General features: G+C 32.8%; 1 protein-coding gene across 1 annotated transcript; it reads left to right on the top strand.

The window, feature by feature from the left end:
* The first annotated feature begins 4,115 nt into the window (after positions 1-4,115).
* LOC110026905 (cytochrome b-c1 complex subunit 6-like) lies at positions 4,116-19,188 on the top strand. The gene is made up of 5 exons (XM_020728111.1): positions 4,116-4,272; positions 4,398-4,432; positions 5,520-5,604; positions 18,708-18,797; positions 18,920-19,188. Coding segments are annotated over exons 2-5 (210 nt in total). The 5' UTR covers positions 4,116-4,272; positions 4,398-4,430; the 3' UTR covers positions 18,953-19,188.
* Positions 19,189-20,740: the final 1,552 nt, after the last annotated feature.

Genomic DNA, 20,740 nt, shown 5'->3' with positions numbered 1-20,740 from the left:
ATGTATTTTATTTATCTAAATGTGTGTTGGATGTTTGTATAATCATCATTTATTAAAATACTTATTTTCATCATTTTTTTTGCAAGAAATAATCAAGATGGTCTCCGAAATTATCATTGTTGCGTGCCAAAAAAATCACGTTGATAGAATAATAAATTAACATCTCTCTATTATACTAAAATGCAACACATACATAAATGATGAGAAAGAAATAGGAGAGGACACCAAAACGTTTTATGTGAAAAACCTGGTAAGAAGAAAAATCAATGATCTAGCCCAACCTAAATGATTCACTATAAATTTGTAAGTATAACGATTGAACCTTATCCTGTAACTGGGAAAGTGTTACAATATTATACCAAGTACAACATTTGCTTGTACACAATATATAGAAATATTTAGTGTATTCTGAATATAAAACTCGATATTAATTGTCACCGGGAGTTATCGTTATATATTTAATACGTCGTATTTGAGGTATGTCTTTGAATATTATATGAGATACTTTGTTACTCAACACATTTCTTTGTTATTCAATAGGATACTTCATTACTCAACATAGTACTTCTTTACTCAACAAAGTTCTCCAACGACAACAAGCAAGTTGTAGTCAGTGGTGGTTGATGTGGGGGAGTCGGGCGGTGGTTGGTGGTGGTTGATGTGGGGGTGTCGGACGGTGGTTGGTGGTGGTCGACGACTAAGGAGGTTGAAAGTTGTCGCCAAAACTTTAATTCAAAAGAGCTCTGAAATTAGGTTTTTTTTCCTTCCTTTTCTTCTCATCTTCCCCATCAAGTGAAAAGAGGAGGTCTATTTACAGCCCCTAGGGGACGGGCTTTATTTTCCATTGGTGAATAACTCTCTTAACCATCCAATCAATTAACTCAAGTTGATTCCCGTTGATCATAGGAGATTTTTTGATGATATAATAACTTTAATGACTTCATAACTAGGTGATATTGGGCATTTTGGATTCCTCTCATCAAGACGCTTAATTTTGTTGTAGGTACAATAAATTTGGAGTTAATTTGACCCTCCAAATATCTAAGCAAAGCTTCAAAAGTGGTTTGATGGCCTAATCCAGATTTAATCGAACATAGATTAGAAAAATTTTAGCATTGATGGGTTTGTCTTGTCAGATGGTCAATTAACTATAAGTTTGATAAAATTCAAGCTATGAATGATTTTTAATATCAATAAGAGCATCTTATTGCTAAAAAAATACATTAGAATTCATGCCAAATGATAAAATTTAGTAATGACACATCAATTGTACCTCTATTTTTGGGCGATGATGCTTCTCTCATCAGAAAAAAAAATATTCCGAAAACTCTTATTTTAAAAAATTTTGAGTTTTCCTTGGTGCTCTGCAAAGTTTTTGATGTATATTAGAAATCTCATGGTGGTAGAGTGACAGACTATTGTCTTAGCGTTGTACGAAAGTTCAACACACACAGATGAAAGATAAACAAGTGGTGATGACTTCAGAAGTTTTTACGTAGAAAACCTGTAAGGAAAAATTACAGGGTCTGGCTCAGTCGAGGAAATCCACTATTGATTGATGATTATAAAAATCCCTTGTCGCACAGACGGGAAAGAGAAGAGTAAATATATTTTTCAGATTACAACGTCGACTGGCGACGTCTGGTTAATGGTGATCAATGGTGGTTAGTGGTGGTCGCTGACGGTTGGCGGAGGTCGGCGACGGTCATCGATGGTCAACAACGGTCGACGATGGTCGTCGGCGGTCGACGGTGGTCGACGGTGGTCGGCAGAGATCAACGACGATCGCGCGGTGATGCTGAGCTGCAGCTTCTCTTCAAGACCTCAGGCTCTCTCTCTAGACTTCAGCTCCCTCTCGTGAGAGATATGAGGCTCTATTTATAGTATTCTGGGTGCAATTAATGCATGAATATGAACCACTTTGATCAAACGGTCCGGAGAGCTTTCCTCAATCACACAACGTTTAATGGACCTTTGAGTGCCTTAATGATGTTAGAATTGAGTGATCTTGGGCTTGTTGGGTTTGTCTTATTGAGACGCTCGATTCGAGTATAAACTTGTCATATTTGACAACTGTTTGACCTTTAAAATGTGTCTAGAAATCATTCAAGAATGGTTTAATGACTTGATTTGGACTTGATTTGACTCAGATTAGACTAGTTTTTATATCATTAGGTTTGTCTCATCGAACAGGTCAGTTTGATTATAAATTTGCTAAAATAGGAGCTCTAGATTAATTTTTATCAAGACTTGAAAATCCTGTGTTCAAAATATTACCTCGAGATTCGTGTCATGCCTCAAGATTCATGCTAGATGATGAAAAATTTATTGGTGGCGTATCGGTTTTGACGGGTTGATATGGTCACAAAAATGAACAACATGGAGTTTATAGCCTGGAGACATCGATGATGGCCGATGATGGCCTGACAACATTATTTTCATGATGACAGTGGGCGTGGGGATATATAGGCATCTAGAAGAATAATCTTGGCTGCACTGCTAATATTTGTGTTCATATAAGCATAACAGAAGTTATGGATTCACCTTGGTGGTATACTGTAAGTCATTTAACTCCACCACATTTGCATTGCATACTGTCAGTCACTTGACTCCACCACATTTGCATTGCCCACAGCCACGATTCAACTTGGTGGTATACTGTATGTCATTTAACTCCACCACATTTGCATTGCCCACAACCACCACTTAGTATATAATTTTTTATTTCCTTCTATATAGTTTTCAATTTCGCAAAATAAACACCAACATTACTTTCATTTTGTTTGAGATTAATCAATTATTGCTGAAGTTGGAAGATCTTTGATCCATTACTTTGCTGAAGTCACTCCCTCAGGTCATTCCAAATTTCATGCGCTGTTTCATGATATAAAATACCAGTTCTTGGAAACTAAATTTAGTATTCAAGAAATTACGATGTCTTCCTTTCTCATCCAAGAAAGCAAAAAGGTCTGGATTGTTGCATAACATGTAAAGGAAAAATATGCACACAAATAAGCTGAGTCCAGTGCTATTCATATGTAAGTTGAACTAGCTGATACATATACTTTGGCATGAGAGGCCTGTCCGAGCTAGCACATGGCCGGAGGGCTAGTGTCGCAGCGGCAAGCAATAACGGAGCTCACATCTAGTGACAAGGGTGTTGAGGGAGAGGGAAGAGAACAGAGGATTACGGTATACCTTATTGGCTTCAGCTCGGCTCTCATTTGTTGTTGTATCAGTTTAGTTACACATTACGCCTGGACTTTTTTTTTTATTATTTGCAAGATAAAGTGTTTTATTAAATGGGTATGAATGTTCAAATAATTTGCATAAAGCTTTATAATTTGGTTATTATATAATTGCTGTTAACATATATGCCTAGGAGTTAGGAGTGTGATATTATTATGAAAAGGAAGATTTACATGCATACCCACATAAATCATATTATTTATGCATTTTTTTAGTTAAATTTCAATTGGATATGTAATATGTGGTATCGTGCATTTGTCTTTGAGCAAATTTAAAGTTTTGAGCACTTTAAAAACTACACATTAGAATGTTCTCATTTTATCGCGTCGTTGATTGATTCATCTCCTACAGTTCTGTTGCAAACAGCTTCACTGCACATGGACAAAATCATCATTTATTAAAAAACAACTGTTTTCCAAACACACAAATCAAACAATCGATCAATTTATCTTGATCAGCTGCTGATCAGCAGTTTATCAAGATCAACTACTTATCAGCATATTATTGATAAGCTGCAGCTGCCCCAAACAGATCCATAATTTATACCAATGATGTGTATTGATAAGTATGAATTCATGTGAGCCATAATACATACATCATATACTATCTTCTAATAAAATTAAACTATTGGATAATATAACTAAATTATTAGGCAAATACAATCAAACAATTATACAATATATTTAAATTATCAGACATATATAATTTTTATTTTATAATTATATTTGTGAATTTTTTATAATCTAATTATATTAGCTAACAATTTAAATATATTTATTTAATTATTTTATCAACTAATTTAATTGTATTAAAAATTACATGTGAGGTATGAATAATCCCCCCAATTTTTTTTTTCTTGTGTTGTAAGACGTCCCAAGCCTCCCAAATGTTTGACCCCGCTTTTTTGGTCCTCAATTGTTCCGAGCCATTTACAAGCTTGCCAGAGATCATCTGCTGCTCAGCTCCTTGACAAAAGCCCTAGACGGTTTCGAGACCACGACGGATTAGCTAGTCAGGAGGAAGGTAGATTTTCTCCCACGATCTTATTCTCTAAATTGAAGCGGCTTCACGATCGCATTCCCATCTATACTTAGTTTCTGGTCCGCGCAATTTTGGATCTTAACTCTCCTGGCACCGGTCTTTTGCAGGAAGAGCGACTCAAATCTGTCATATTGATCTTGATGTGAGTATCTTTTTCTTCTCTGCTTATTCTTGAATCAAGAGGTTTTGAACTTTTTTTTGCTATTCGATGGTATTGTTGAGGTTTGAATATTGTTTGTGTTAATGCGGGGAAACGTAGCAAAATCGATTTGTAACATTCTTTTGGATGCTTCATGGTGAGATTAGAAATATTTCAAAATGTTCAACGATAACTAGAAGTTTTTTTTGGTTCGGAACTATCAGGATAGTTATTTGTGTTTCGTAGTTACTTAGGCACCGATTGCTTTCATTCTTTAGCCACATTTATTTTGAAAATAGAATAAATAAATAAATAAATAAAAACCTTGTGTATAAAGTGCTATCCTTGCAGTGCTATTGTTGGGCTGGAAAAAAGAAAACCTTAATTAATATTTGAAGATTATAAGATTGGTAACCTTTTTTGTTCTGTAGTTATTGAAGCCAATTCATGTAGTTTTTTTTTTCTGATTATTTCTGAGATCCGCTTGTGCCATTTTCTTATTTCATAGAATGCTTCAATTGGTATTAGTATGAGAACAGAGTAGGTTTTCTTACAAGGCATGCTAGTTAATTTGAATTATTAGAATGTAATATAGAATTTTTAGCAAGTCATTATTTGAACATTTTCTTAGCTGGTACATTGGAATGTGAAAATGGCAACAATTTGACATATGGGTCTGAAGTTTATGGTCATTTGACAATTGGGGGATTAACATTTGGTCACGCTATGATTGAAATGATAGAACCACCAAACTTCTCCTTTACTACACAGTTGTCATCATGCCCACTCCTTTGAAGCAAATCCCTAGTGCAACTTTGAAGTGCTTTTCTTAAAGAAGTTTCTGACGGAATTTTTCTTTTGTTTGTGTGTTCTTCATTTACTTATATACTCCCTTTCTTTGTTGTTATAATTATTTTGAAATGTTTCAAATAGGAATGCATTCTATCCATGATTTTTTTCTTTCCAATCAAGTTTTATGATTTTTATTGGTTTGTAAATGTGGATAATAAAACATGACCTTTTGTTTCTTATTATTTAGTGACTTAGCTGTGCAACATTTTTTGCTTTCTTCATTGAAATTGTTATTTAGGGCTGATGAGGAACTTGTTGACCCAAAGAAATATCTCGAAGAACGTTGCAAACCAAAATGTGTGAAACGTTTGTTCGAGTACCAGGTATTTTGTGAATTTGGTTCAATGCTTCATAACTTAATTTACATAGAATATTCATCATTTATTATAGCTTATAATATAGAGGAATTATCTTATATTCTCATTTGTTGTAATGACATCCTCTATCATTTGCTAAAGATGTTAATGCCAACTTGCGAGTGAAAATGATGTCATGTTTTTTTTTTTTTAGTATTTTTTTTAACTTAAATTTGCATTTTTTTCCCCATAATCTATAATGTTTGAACTTTGATGAAGTGGATATTTTGATCATACCCTGACATTTCATGGTAGTTTATTTTTTTCAGAGATGTTAGTTTGGTATGGATAATTGATGCCAACCTGCAATTTTACCTACACTTACGGTCTGAAGGGGTTGGCCTATTTTTTATATTGACTATCAATGTATTTAGATCTATTTTAAGAATTTTTGAATTGGTTTGGCTATGAAAATTGTTGTGGATTAACGAGATGTTGCAACTTTAGTGCTCGAGTTATTATCATAAGTTGGTAAGTGTCATTCTATGAAGTTGCTGGAAGTTCCGTGGTCCTATTGTATAGGAATCCTATGTGTGTGAGCTTGGAACAATGCTTACATTTCTCCAATTTATAGGGGCATCTTTATATATATTCATTGATGTGGAACGCTTCTCTCTAGAATCGAGCAGCGGCGATCCTTTTTATGTGGCCTTTCACATGTTTGTGTCGACCTCTTTCCATGTCCTTTGTTCGGTGTGTTCAATAACCTATTCTTTTTGGTAGCTTGTGCAACATACTTTTCCACTTTCTTGGCTTTCTCCTATGATCAATAACTTCTACATTGATTGATTTCTATGGTTTTCGTACCTATTTTGAAAATTCTTTGGTTGCTGCTGCATGCAATTTGAGGTCTGGAGCCCTTTTTTCTTTATTGACTGATTATCATAGTAATATGTTTGATTTTTTAAGAGTTGAATTTGCTAAAATAAAATTAATGAAACTTTTTGGAAACTTTTTTATCGATGTCTTGTTGCTAATACAAAAGTGATGTGGGGTGATATAAACAATTAAGCTGTAGTATTTTCTATTCTTTGATCATAAAGGCGGATGGCATGATCAAGTCTAGAACTTTGAACAAGGTGACTACTTTGTTTGACCTTTTTTGAGATCTTAAAGTCTTGTAGTCAAATATAAGTTTTAGAATAAACTATTTTTTTAATGCACTCACTAGTAATTAACTTAATAACAATCGCCTTATCACTATCCTTTGTGATTTTAACAATTTAATATTTAAAATCTCTATTCTTTATCATCTCTCATTCCATCCACATTTGTAACCTACCCAACATACAATAATTTATGACTATTTTTTGTCTTCCATTCAACTTATATAACATGTGATATTTGTTTTTTATTGGAGTCAATATGCCATTCATTCTCTTGCCTTTCTCTTCAAAATCCTAACATGCATGCAACAAATTTAATCTTAGTGTTAGACCTAGTAAACCCTTATACATTTCTCATTGCAATTGGGTTTAGTTGGGGAGCATGAGGATTCTGGGAGAATTACTGTTCAATTTTTATTACCAAAACTAACATATTTACGATCACATGCGATGGAAAATAAGATCCTAACCAATCCTAAATAAATCTATAAAAGAGGGACAACTTATCTCAAATGTAGTAATCAAATTGTAAGTTATCTAAATAGACTTTTTGAAAGAAAAGCCCATTCTAAATTGGATCACTGAATAATGGATCTTAGATTAGTTAAGCAACCCCTATGCTATTTTTTTTGGATCAAAATCCCATGATTCAGATGTTTTGCTTTTGGATCTTAATAATCTATTCACAGATTTACAATGTGTCCTCTTTTATTAACTTCTAACTATTGGATCTTCTATGAGGAAAATTTGATCTAAAAATTAACTCCCTTGACAATCTTCATAATGAAAGTAGATTGTTAAAATCATTAACTTAATCACCTATGCCCAAATGGATGGTCAAACTGGCCATTTCATTGATTCAATCCCTGAATCACGTGTCACTTTTCATAAGATTTCATTGCTATGAAATTAAAGCTCCAAATGAGGCAAAGTTGTTTAATTAGCTTTCTTGGTGTATCGTTTAGCTTTGCTTGATAATTGAACTTTTCGGCCAATGTAGAATGCCTGACAGCCTTTTGTTTCAGTAGGATTTCTAATTTCAGTGGTACTTTTTACTCCAAAAGTAGATCATCCATAGTAAACAAGATCTCTTTACATTAACCATGAAGATTGAAGGTTCAAAGGGCTTCAACTTCTTTACATTGACCTACGAATGCATTTTTATGAATGGTGATAATTCCGGTTAGCAAGCATTTTCAATCTCCAACCTTTCTGTGAAATTTAAAAGTCATATTCGATTGACTTCAGCTTCTTGTTTTTTTTTTTTTTAGGCGATCTTTGTCTAAATGTAATTCTATTCGTAGTAAGAAGTGTTCCTTGACACAATGATGATCATGCATACCCTTTTATGGTTTATTGAGTTTTTTCCAATTACTTTTCCACCAATCCAAAGTGAGCTAATATATGTTAGTCGGAATTGGCTCAAAAAATAGTTATCTTGATTATTTATAATGAAGTTATGGTGGGACAATGTTGCTTCCTTGCAGTGATGGTTTTCTTTAAGGGATTAAAATGACTATTTTGAAAATCTACCCACTCTATATGAAGGTAAGTTGACTTGGTATGAGCAATGTGCAATCCGAGTTTTGTTTGCAATTTTGGATATGTTGCAGTGAATACATCATTTGCTATACTTATGTCCTACTACTTATGTCCTACTACCTTTATGGCTATTAAGAGTAGCATTATAGATTTTACTATGTTATTCACTTGAAAGTGTCTGACTGCTTTGGAGGCATTTTTGAGTATGATATGCATTTTTTTCCTCCTTTACAGATAGGTTCATCTATAAGAGTAAACTTTAAAACAGAAACCCTTCCTAGATCCTTTAATATCCTCTGAAAAAGGGATTTGTTGTAATAATTTTTATGCATATAAGGTTCAATTTACGGAATAGTACTCAAATGTTATAGTGTTGTAGGTTGTCAAGAGAGTATGATGGTCCTTTTGTCGTCAAGGGATCATGATGAATCGTTTGAGAGTAGTCCTCCAACTCATATGTTGAGCCTAACTTGGTCTGTGACTACAAATATTTAAGTGGCCTGTGATTAGTTTGCTTTACATTTTCCTTCCCCAAAAGATATGCACAATATGTTCCAAAAAAACAAAAGAAAAAAAGAAAAAGATATGCACATCATTGTTTCATTGCTTAATCTAGTGCTAATAACTCTTTGATGCATGTGGGATAATTCTTTGGTGTTCTTTGGAACATTTCAAAGTGTTATATAACTTTGACAAGACTAAAATAGGCACCTCACTTATCTACTTTTTTAATAACATGAATGCATCATTTTGCTTTTGGACTCATTCAACCTCGAAGTTGACATTGGTTGGAGCATGTCAATGCGCTACAAGTGCTAAAAATTGATGAATAAACTTATGAACATATTCACATGCTCTTATAAAATTTCTCACATCAGCCATTGGTTGTGGTTTTGACCATTTTATGATTCCTTCACCTTTATAAGATCAATATTGATTTTCCTATTGCCTACTTTAAATTCAAGATAGACTTTTTTTTTTTTTTTTTGAAAAAGTGATATTTTTATTTTGAGCTGATGTTGCTATTGTAGATGGAACACCTTTCCTCAAATGCTTCGAATTTTCTTCTCATGATCTATTGAAGATTAAGATATTATCTAGATTGATGATAACAAAGTGTTACAAGTATATGGTTGCATAACTTCATTCAACGATGCTATGAATTTAGCAAGAGCATTATAAAATTCAAATACCATGAATAACCACTCGTACAACCCTTGCCTTTTCTTGAAAAATGTTTTCCATGTATCTATCTCATTGATGCACACTTGGTGACAGCAGATCTAAGATCCAGCTTGTTGAAGAGGGTGACCGGATTCATTTGATCAACTGGATTATCAATTTGTTGCAATGAATGACGATTCTTTACTCATATTTTACTTGAGGATGTCAGCTATTACGAGAATAAGTAATCCATATGGCAAATTACTTGGCCTGATGGCTCCACTCTCTTGCAACCTTGTAGTATCATTTTGATCTCTTCATCCTCAACAACTGAAATTATAGCTGGATATCATGCTTGATGGGCTGCTTTGGTGCCAACCCTTGTACTTCCGGAAGAGCAATTCATATTCCTCCAAAAAAAAATTTAGCTGTAGCCTGCAGATCTCTGTCCTTGCATAATTTAAAAAGAGCAAGCCTCCTTGCTTCCTCTTTGTTGGGCTTGATATTCAAAAACAAAAATCTTTGCGTATCATGTATTACTTTTCCTGCTTGGGTTGCTGCCATGGTCCGATACATGTCATCATCTTTCTTTATCAAGCACTTACTATCCTTTGTTTTCTAGCACTACTAGAGGTGGCGATACAATGTTGTGTATCCATCATGTAGTTATGAACTACTAAAGATGAATTGATAATGTAATTTTTGGTGATTGCGAACTTCAACTGCTGTGATTACAAATTTTTGGTTTGGACTCTTCTAAATCCTCAGTAAGGGGTTAGGATGGGGGCTTTCAAGCCCAACTTCTACATAAGCTTGGTGAAAATCATGTTCTGATTTCTACTTCTGTCGATGATAGCATTGATCATCTTGTGCATGACTTGTAATTTTACAATTAACAACTCTTCTAATGCATCCATATTGATGGGCAATGCTACCACTGACTTCTTTGGCATTGCCATTAGTGATAGAGACATTGCTATCTTGTTCACTGGACTAGTATAGTTGTCCACCATAGTCACACTTTCTTACATTTCCCATCTTTCTACCACATTTTAAGAAAGTATTTAGTGTGCATCTTTTTCCGTTTTTCCTTACCGTGGTTGGGTATTTGGAAATTATCACAAAATTTTCTTGAGAGAGATGGGGTAGGCTTTGTAAGGCTTTTGCCTTTTTCTCTTTTTGAAAAGGGACGTTTCTAATTCTTTAGAAGTTTCTTGGGACTTGGTCTTCTTTCTTTAATTTGTACTTTCTATGGCAATTGCTATTTTACTACTGTGACTGAGATCCATGGTTGGTAAGAAATGAAGCTTATGAGAGATTTGGAAGAAAAATCTGCAGCTGTACTTCTTGAGAAGCCATGCATTTCTGATATCAATTCTCAATGCTATTACTTGTACCTTGAACTTAATAGCGTACTTCTACAAATATTGTCCTTGATGTCGTCTCAGATTGTGACACTTTTTTCCATCAGTTCTTGGTAGAACCCATTGAGTCTAAGTCATGATTAAATCCCTAGAATTATCCAAATGTTATTTCCCTTGACCGTATTAAAAGCTCCACCAAGCCGAACTTTTATGCCTTTAATTTAAGCCAATCAAATGACACATTGCCATAAATATTTTTCGCATACAAAATGAACTGCCTCCAATTGGTGGATCCATGCATCGTGTTTCTTTGCCTCAACCATCCCATCATAAGTGGGAATTTCCAATCTGGCCTCCACTCTAAAATGTTTATTTCTTCATTCATCATAGTGATATTATCATCCTCGTTGTCATCTTCTTTTATATTATTGACATGTGCTTGACTTGTATTTGCTGATTTGGAATCAGAAGGGTGTGTGAAGATGGGATCAGTTGGATTTGATGAGGTGGCGGTGAATTGCATCCTCATTATCTCTATCAACATCATTTATTCCATTAAAACTAGCCACTTATTTGGCTTAGCTTAGAAGAGGGCTTGTTTTCAACCATTATTTCTTTGTTTCTCTTTTGTTGCTTTTTTTATTCGTTGTGAATCCAAGACAAGAAGAGGCTATGCTGCTCCTATATATCCTTTATTTTTTTTTGTACCATGCTCAAAGAATGTGTGCTTTGATGCCAATTAGATCCCAATATACTTCTTACTTCAAAATATTGAAGTCCACAAATAATAAAGTAGAAGAGGATTAAAAGAGTTGTTCCTTGGCTAATGGAGAAACCCACAATACTTATGCTAAAAACGAAAGCATGCTACTCCTAGCTCAACCTTCTAGGTAATCAATGTTTAGTTCAAAGTGTGAAACTGGTAACTTTTTACACAACCCATTAAGTAATTAATCTTTTTGCAAAAATGTTTTTTAAGATCTATGATCTCTTTTTAGATTAATACCTATAGCTCTTGAAAGCCAAATATTCAAACCTAACGATTTAAGGTTTGTAGGAGAAGATGATTTGGTGTAGGCATTAATTTTGTCTATTGTGAGTTTTCTCTCTCTAGGTTCGCAAGTGAGTTTAGTGGTAGTTGAAAGCTGCATTCATAATATTCTAATAACAATTATCATAATCTTTAAATCTATCAATTCTTTATCTGATGCTAATTTGAAATTCAAATTACTTGATCATATTTTATGATTATAATTGTACAATATAATTAGTTCAAAGTGTAATAAAAATGTAAAATAAAAAAAGAAAAAATTAAATTGACGTTTTCGGTTTGAAATAACTGTTTCATCTTGACAAGTTTACTTAAATGACGGGCACCTTCCTTTGAACAAGAAAAAAATTAATAGAGGATGAGAGGGAGTAACCGATAATCGAATCATAGTGAAATAAGAGAGGTGATCTTGCAAGAAGGAGGTGAGTCGTGTCGTGCGAGAGAAGAAGGAAAAGGAAAACTCGTCTGCGTCTTTGGCAAGCCACTTTGCATGCATGCAACACATGTGAAGGAAGTGGGTGTGAGGAGTCACCACTGCTGCGGTGTTGGCTTATGGAAGCGTCGAAGCTGGGACGGGGGGACTAACTGGGAAGGAGTGGTGCTGAGGAGGAAGAAAGGGAGCTTTGTGTGCAGTGTGATTGTGTATGGAAGGAGTGGCCGAGGTCGAGCGACTCTATGCGAAGAAAGAAGAAATGGAGTAGCTTTGTGCTGGGGTGGGCCTAATCAAGCCATTTAGTAAGGTTAGGGTTTATGCTTAATTTATAAAAGATATTTGATTTATTTAGTTTGATGATATTAGTTTATATTATACCTTATTAAAAATAGGGATTAAGCTGGCAAGCAATCAAATTAAAGATTAAGCGAGTATAGAATTGATCAGTCAAATAAATTTTAGTAAGATGAGTTTAGAGTTTGTTTATTGAAATATATTTTTTATATATTAATTTGATTTGCATTTAGGTTGGTATGTGTTTATGTTAATTTACCTTAGGAAGCATAGAATAAATGCTATTTGGATTAAGATGATGATTTTAAAATATGAAAAGTGACAAAGCGAGGTAATTTGTAATAAGAAAAAAGTGAGACAAATTTAAGGTTAATTTTCAATTTGAGATTTTACATATTTTATTGAAAGTATTAATTATTATTTTATTAATATGTGTCAGAAGTAGAGAAGGAAGGATATTTGTATTAGAAATTGTGGAAAATTCATGGCAGTGAAAGTGGAGGGAAATATTTTTGTTTGCTTTAATATTTTTTCATGTTTAATCTTTTAAATAAAAGATGAGTATTAGAGGAGAAAATGTATATATAATATGATGTCAGTAGTCAAAATGGTAATTTTTCATTTGTAAATTAAATTATATTCTTTAGTGGCGCTTTCATGTAGTGGGATTAATTGACGCCGCCCCTCCCGTCGCCGTCTTTTGCCTAAGTAAATACATTTTTTTTAATTTACTTCAAACCAAACAAAAAAATATATAAAATCCTATTTACAGTGAACCAAATAACTTAAAAGTATTTCAAACACATTTTAATCATAATACTCTACAAATCTTTTACATTATATTTCATTTTCAACAAATCAAACGGCCCATTAATTTAGTTAATTTTTTATTTTTGGTTGGGAGTGTTTGCATGTTATTTTAACATCTTACAGACCTAAAATTGTTATAATCCATGAATTAAATAAGTTTAATATGTTTTAACTTGAAACTTGATCTTGCGATGAAGGCGTTCATTTGAGCTAATCGAGCCATCTATTTTGCTTGAATCATAAACGCTCTTTAGAATGTTTTTAGTTTTGATGTTTAATTTTAAGCTTGATTTGAAGTAATTTAACTCACTTTTGCCTTGACCATGAATAAATTTCTTAGCGCATATAAAACTATGTTTGTGACTATCAAAGTCATGATTATAAGCTACTAATGAGGTTAACAAACTTAGCTTTTTTGATAATACTAAATATGTTTATGTTTTATAAATAAACTTTGGGTAACATGAACTTCCTTGAATTTATGCTTACAATGATAGAAATTTTTTAAAATAGCATATAAAATAAATCATGTGAGCAATTTAATTTATAAAACAAATAGGCGAATGAGCAGCGGCTAAGATAAAGCTGTTGAAAGTAATTGCTTCGCACAACTATTAAAAAATACAAGTCATTAGCTGATATTTTGATATCAAATTTTAAATAAATTTAATGCATTTTGTTTTTTTATTTTTAGTGAGCAATGTATTTTATTTTTTGTAACTGAAGTGTAATAGTTTGAGACATCTGTTTTATCTATTATTTTTCATAAACATTTTTGTTGCAAATTGTTTAACCAAACAGGGGCAAAATGATCATTTATTCAACAACAGCTCCCAGTAAGCTGTTATGAATAAGCTACCTCAAAAAACAAGTCAGCTTATTCTGATAATCTGCAGATTATCAGATTATCAGAATAATCGGATAATCAACAGCTGTCCAAAACAGACCACTAATCTATAGGCTACACAACATTTCATATAGATGTATTGCCTAGGACAAACTAAAAATCAAACTAAAAATAGTTAAGGGCAAAATAAATATTACTCTCTCACCTGACATACCAAAAAGAAGGTCACAAGCAAGTTTAAGTATTAAAAGAAACTAATTTCCCTGAATCGAATCTATTGGGCAGTACCGACAATATTATATATATATGTATATATAAATTGCCCATGGAACCAATCATGATTATCATCACAATGCTGCTTTTGTTGTTGCTGTAATTTTTTATCATCTCGATCTATATATGCATCCAATTTTTCAAGATGAGAGAAATCCTTTGTCGAAGTGTACCAAGGATAACGATATGTTTGTTGTTCTTGGAAAAGTGATGGTGTTGCTGTTACTTCTTTTTGTTCTTCTTCACTACCATCAACCTTTATCACTTGCTTTCTCTCACCAGCATGCGAAGAGTGATCCAATGATTCAGGTATCAATGATTATATCTTAATTCAAGAATGCATGCAATCCTATTGTAAGATTGTCAACTACTAACTTTAGGACTGTGATTAGAGGCAAGTTTTGATCTAGTGGATAATTTTATTCATAACATTAAATTCAATTTGACTCGTGTACTAATAAGTAATCTACAAAAGAAGAGAATTTTCATCCTATCATAATCTTTGACAGAGTATTATGATGAAGTACGTATTGCATAACACAGGCATTCTTCACAAGGTAGATGTCCATTTGATAGGCAATGGGATAAGGGTGAGTTTCATAAAACTGTGTTTACATTTATCCTTTTAAAATACAAGTTGGTTAAAACTATACGTGGCATTTCCTTGTTAGTTGAACTGTCAAAAAAAGTATACAAATCATTATCTTTGATCTCAACTTGGGTTTTGTAAGTGCTGGAGAAATGGTGGAATGATTTAAGTCGATGCTAAGATTAAAAAAAATGCTAAGTTGATTTTGAGTGAAAATGTTGAGCGACTGAAATATGGAATTAGATGGTTCCCAAAAAAAAAAAAAAAAGTCATGGAGTAGGAGAGATGTTCTTGTTGTATCAGTTATGAACTATCTCTTGTGTAGGCAGTACACTTCATAATATTCCACTATCTGATATCTTAGGTCGTGTTGTTGAATTGGTGAAGAACCCGGTCTTTTTGACCATATGATCGTCTTTTAGAAACCACATAAGCTTTCTTGAAGTGGTGAGAATTTGGAAAGAAATGACTTCGTGAGGCTAGCACAATAGAATTCTTTTTTTTATAGCCTAAGCTAGACATATAAATCTAAGAAAATGGCTACAACTAACTTATCAAAACATTCTAATACTTATATAGCTGTTTTTGTTGGTAGTGAACTAATTGTATGGTGCAGTTGGATCCATGATATCTGGGTTTAAGTTTTGAAGTTTTGAACGAGTCAATTCCTGAACGAGTCAATTTCTTTTTTTTTTTTTTAATTTGAAACTTCATTCAAAATAAGCCATTTACTTTTTCCCATCTTTACGTGAACTTAATGATTTTCAGAAAAAAAAAATAAATTATAGCACATATTTGTTGTTTTGTCTAATGAAATTTAAGAATCAAATAACTATTGATTAAGCTGTAAGAATTGATCTACACAGTTTCCATCAGCAATGTTCCTTACCTTACCAGCAGACAATGTGATAACTTTTATTTTGTACTTAATCAGGATACTAGTGAATGTTCTATAAGCTGACTTGTACAAGTTTGTGCTCTTTTAGCCAATTTTGCATCCGATAGAATTTGAGTTGGAGCATTCAAGAAGATCAAATGTGCCTAGGATAGTGTACTTAAGTTATCTAAAACTACGCTTAATTGTAATCAAATTTTATTCTTTTGGATCTATTTGGAATCATTCCTATATATGCTACAAATAGGAGTAAGGTATGGTAATGATCATGCCCAAAACCAAAAATGATCCATTTAATTTTAATCAAACTTAAGTTATGCATACACATAGGAGTAAGGTATGGTAATGATCCTATCATTCCTCTATATAATTTTATATCGATTGATGCTTTACTTATATTATTATCTAGTTGTGCATTTTGGCTCATGTGGGTATTTGTACTTTTAAATTGACCCATTTAATTTTTTTTATTAATCCTTTTTTATATATGCTGTTTGACATAAGAATGTATCATATATCTAGTTTTATCCAGAAACAGAAAATAGTTTAATTCTCCTGTCCTATTCATTTCAAATTTCCCTCATGATCGAAGAAAATTCATAAAACATTTAATGACTAGTAGCTTCAAATAATATGTTATTAAATTAAAATTTCACAATTAAAATCTTTGATTAAATTTTATTAATAAATAATGTTGCATCAATGATTCCTTTACAAATCCATTCTCAAATAGGAATCTGCTCAACCTATCATACTATGCTTGAGGTGCTTGCTTTAAACCATATAATACTTTTATTGAACTCGAATATATGACCAAGATATTTTGAATCTTCAAATTTCGGTTGTTGATTTACAGATACATCCTCTTCTATTATGTTATTTGAAAAGGCAATTTTTACATCCATTTGATTTAACTTAAAATATTTGAAACATGAAAAGGCTAAATAAGAGGGATAGTGTTCTCCTTGAAGCCAAATCCTTTAATCTGACATAAATCCTCGAGCCTCATTTTACTTTGTTCCTATCTACTATACCAAAATCATTCAATTTATTCTTAAAGGCTCATTTTGTTCATATAACATTATGATCTCTGGGTCTAGGCATTAACTTCCCAATATGTCTAATGCATTGATTGATTTTATCTTCGGCTAGTGACATAATTCTACTCTTCCAGAAGGTTTTTTTTTTTTTAATACAAGATATTCCAAAACTTAAGTAGTACCTACATTAATGATTTATCAAATTTAACATCTATAGACTCTTTAATGACTCGACTCTTTTTATTAACATTCTAAATGATTTTTTTAGTTATCGAATAATTTTAGAAAGTAGGCTCAATTATATTTGGCATTAAAATTTTCCTAGCTCAAATTTTCATCGTTCAATACAAAATATTTACACCTACGTACGTATAGATATGGTAAGTTTGGTGTTCTGCCTTTTAAATAATTCGTATGATATTTTATTTGACATAGACTGAATATTTAGTTTATTTAATACATAACAAGCTGTATGCATGGCTTTTGCCCAAAAGTATTTATATAATTTGTATTTTTTAGCTTAGATTGGACAGGCTCAACTTATGCTTTTTATTTTCTTTCATTGTTACCATTTTATTGAAGTTTTATTGGAATTGAGAAATTATATGCAATTGCCATCTTCACAAAAAAAAAGTTCATTTTTTTCATTTTTTGAATTCTCTGGCATTATCATTATGTAGTGTAGAAATAAGATTCATTACACTCTTTTGAATCCATATTGGTAACAATTTTATAATCATAAAACGTGCCACTCTTATGCATTATAAACCTCACTCAAGTGAATGTGGCATATTCGTAAACATTGATGAAATCATGACTTGTCACCTAGACTAACAAAGCTGATAGGTTCAATAAAGCCTATATGTAAGATTCGTAAAGGTCTAGATGTAACTGTAGTCCTGATGGAATGAAGTGATTCTTTGATTTTTCTCCCAAGACATCATGGAGACACAAGTGATCATCTGTATAATGAAGTTTGGAAGAGTGATTCTTTTATATGTATGCATTGTGGCATGGCAGTTTTCCATGCCATAACTACGGTTCCTCTAGTATGATTTCCAATCATTCAACTAGTTTCAGTAATATTATCGATGTAGAAAATAATTAAACTGGCTCTTAACTATTTATAATTAAACATGGCTCCCAATAGAAGTGTGAAAATGTTTAGAAGATTTGTGAATTTTTTGGCTTATTAAACTTTTTAATACTATTTTAAAAATTGAAAAGATGTCTGAGAAGTAGAGGAAGATTATTTTGGTCTCTATATTTAAGAATAAAGGGGATTCACATTAAAATTATGGGAGAATGTAATTGAACGTAGGTCAAGATCTGATACAAATATTTCTCATAATCAATTTGGATTTATGGTGGGCAAGTCTATCATGGAAGCTATACATTTATTGAGAGGTTTGATGAAGAAGTGTAGAGAGAATAAGGTGGATCTACCTATGATTTTTATTGATTTAGAAAAAAAACTTATGATAAGGTTTTAAGAGAAGTTTTTTTTAATGATTTCTATATAAGAAAAGGTGTTGATATGACTTTTATTCAAGTCATTAAAGATATGTATATTAGAATTGTTACTTGTGTTTGAACAAAAGGAGGGTTGACCAAGTATTGTTAGCCTGGATTATAAACCTGAATTTATTGTTTCTACTGCAGGCCTGCGTTAAGAGAGTTGAAGCGGATGAAACTGGCCACAAGCACTGCACGGGGCAGTACTTCGATTATTGGCATTGCATTGATAAATGTGTAAGAAAATCTCTCTGGACATTTCGTTAAAAGGATTTCAGCTTGCACTTTTGCTTTTGGATCTGGAATTTTTTTAGTTCCTGCAGGTAAACTGATACACTGTTGTTTGATTTTGTGTTTAGGCTGCAGAAAAGCTTTTTGATAAGTTGAAATGACGAAGGATGCTGTTTTAACTGATTTATTAGTCTTTGTGCGACGAGCCTGAAGCTCTTGTTTTGTTTTGTTTCTTCAGAATAAGTGCCACTTTTTCTATCAATTGCCACGCTGAAATGCACGTTTTTTTGCGATACAGTTTTCTTTTTTAATATATTAGTAATATGACCGCATTCTTATGTTATCGAGCTTTTTTACTCTCCATGACTGTCAATTAATTATTCCTTCTCTGCTTAATTGTATTAAAATAATGACAATATTCAAGTAACTCCCTAAATTTTTGGAATTTTTTTGTGCTCATTGATTTCTCTGGCTCTGAACGGCATTCTTAGTAACAATTTTCCTTTATCATTTTGCTTGGAACAAAATTCTTATGCAGCATTGGATAAGTACTGTGCAGTAGTTCACAGATCTTAGTTTTATTCCCTTTTGGTTCATAATGTGGTTGAAACTGAGTTAGTCGTTTGTGACTCAACGTGACTCAACTTGACCTTGATTTGATGGATTGGTTGTAAGATTTTGGCGATTCAAAACTAGCAAAGACCAACACAAGACACTACCTGGGGGGTGGGGGTGGGGGTGGGGCAGTGCAACTTGTACAAATTTCGGAAGACTAAACATTTACTATAATGCAAGATTATCTTATCTTGCCGACTCGCATAAAGGACTGATGTGGCTTCTTTCTATCTTAAAAGAGAACAAAAATTTGAGTTTCGGTCATCCGAATCCAATTGAACAGGCTAAATCGGGGAAAAAGAATAATATGCCTTCCTCCAAAAGGCTGCATGCTAGGGTGGTCAAGCCTCCTCCAACATGGGCTCTCTTCTGGGCGTGATTTTTGGTTTTGGTAATCCAGACCTAGTTCTAAGGCCATACATGGAAAAAGTGGGGTTTTGATAATCTATACTTAATCATGATTGGCCAAACCAGATGGAAAGGAGTACAAACCTTCCTCCTTAAATAGTTTGGAAGGTTGGATCCGTAAAACAAAGGGAGCATTTGCCAGAATGTATGATCATCTTATCTTCTCTTACATTCCCTCACTACAGGAAGTTGATTTATTCTCAACTATTAGATTATGTTAGAAAATATTAGAAAACCATCGGTTAATAAAAATATGAGGACTTCTCAATGGTTTATTGGGTGTAGCTAATTCGGTAATCTTGTAACCTATGGACTTTCTGACGGTTTTTATCTGCCAACGACTAACTAATTAGCAATGGTTGCAGGTTTATGCTAAATGCATAATATTTGATAAGCCATCAGTTAATCATTGAATATATAAATGACACGCATTAGTCGTCGGTTAATATCAAAAATATACCTGTACGTTATACATCGACAATATACCGACAATCAGAGCCATTGGTTAATTCTAAAATGAAAAATTTGTAGGTTTCTCAGGTTATTTTATAGATTGAGTGATTGAGAAAATTCGATCGCTTTATCAATATATCATTGCGAGACTGTCATTTATTCTTCGATTTAGTAATTGATGGTCTTCAGCTGTCGGATCGAACTCTTATGCACTGGGTCTGGCGCTGTTGAAATTTTTGTTACAAAATAAAATAAAAAAAAGATTAAAGAAAATTAAATTAAATTCAATAATTATTTGAACTATATAATAATTACTCTTGTGACTTACATGGGTCGCCTAAGATTTGTTGTCAACCCAAGTTTGGTCCGACTGTCGCTTATGGGGTATGCTTATGTAAGTTGGAAACGGTGAGCTCTCGTCCTAACTCTAATGTTTGTTAAGATAAGAAAATTGTTATTATATATTTAATTTA

The sequence above is a fragment of the Phalaenopsis equestris genome, unplaced genomic scaffold (genome assembly GCF_001263595.1).
Source record: "Phalaenopsis equestris unplaced genomic scaffold, ASM126359v1 Scaffold000403, whole genome shotgun sequence".
Classification (NCBI taxonomy): domain Eukaryota; kingdom Viridiplantae; phylum Streptophyta; class Magnoliopsida; order Asparagales; family Orchidaceae; genus Phalaenopsis; species Phalaenopsis equestris.
The sequence above is the reverse complement of the archived record's forward strand: the minus strand, read 5'-3'. Positions and strand labels throughout refer to the sequence as shown.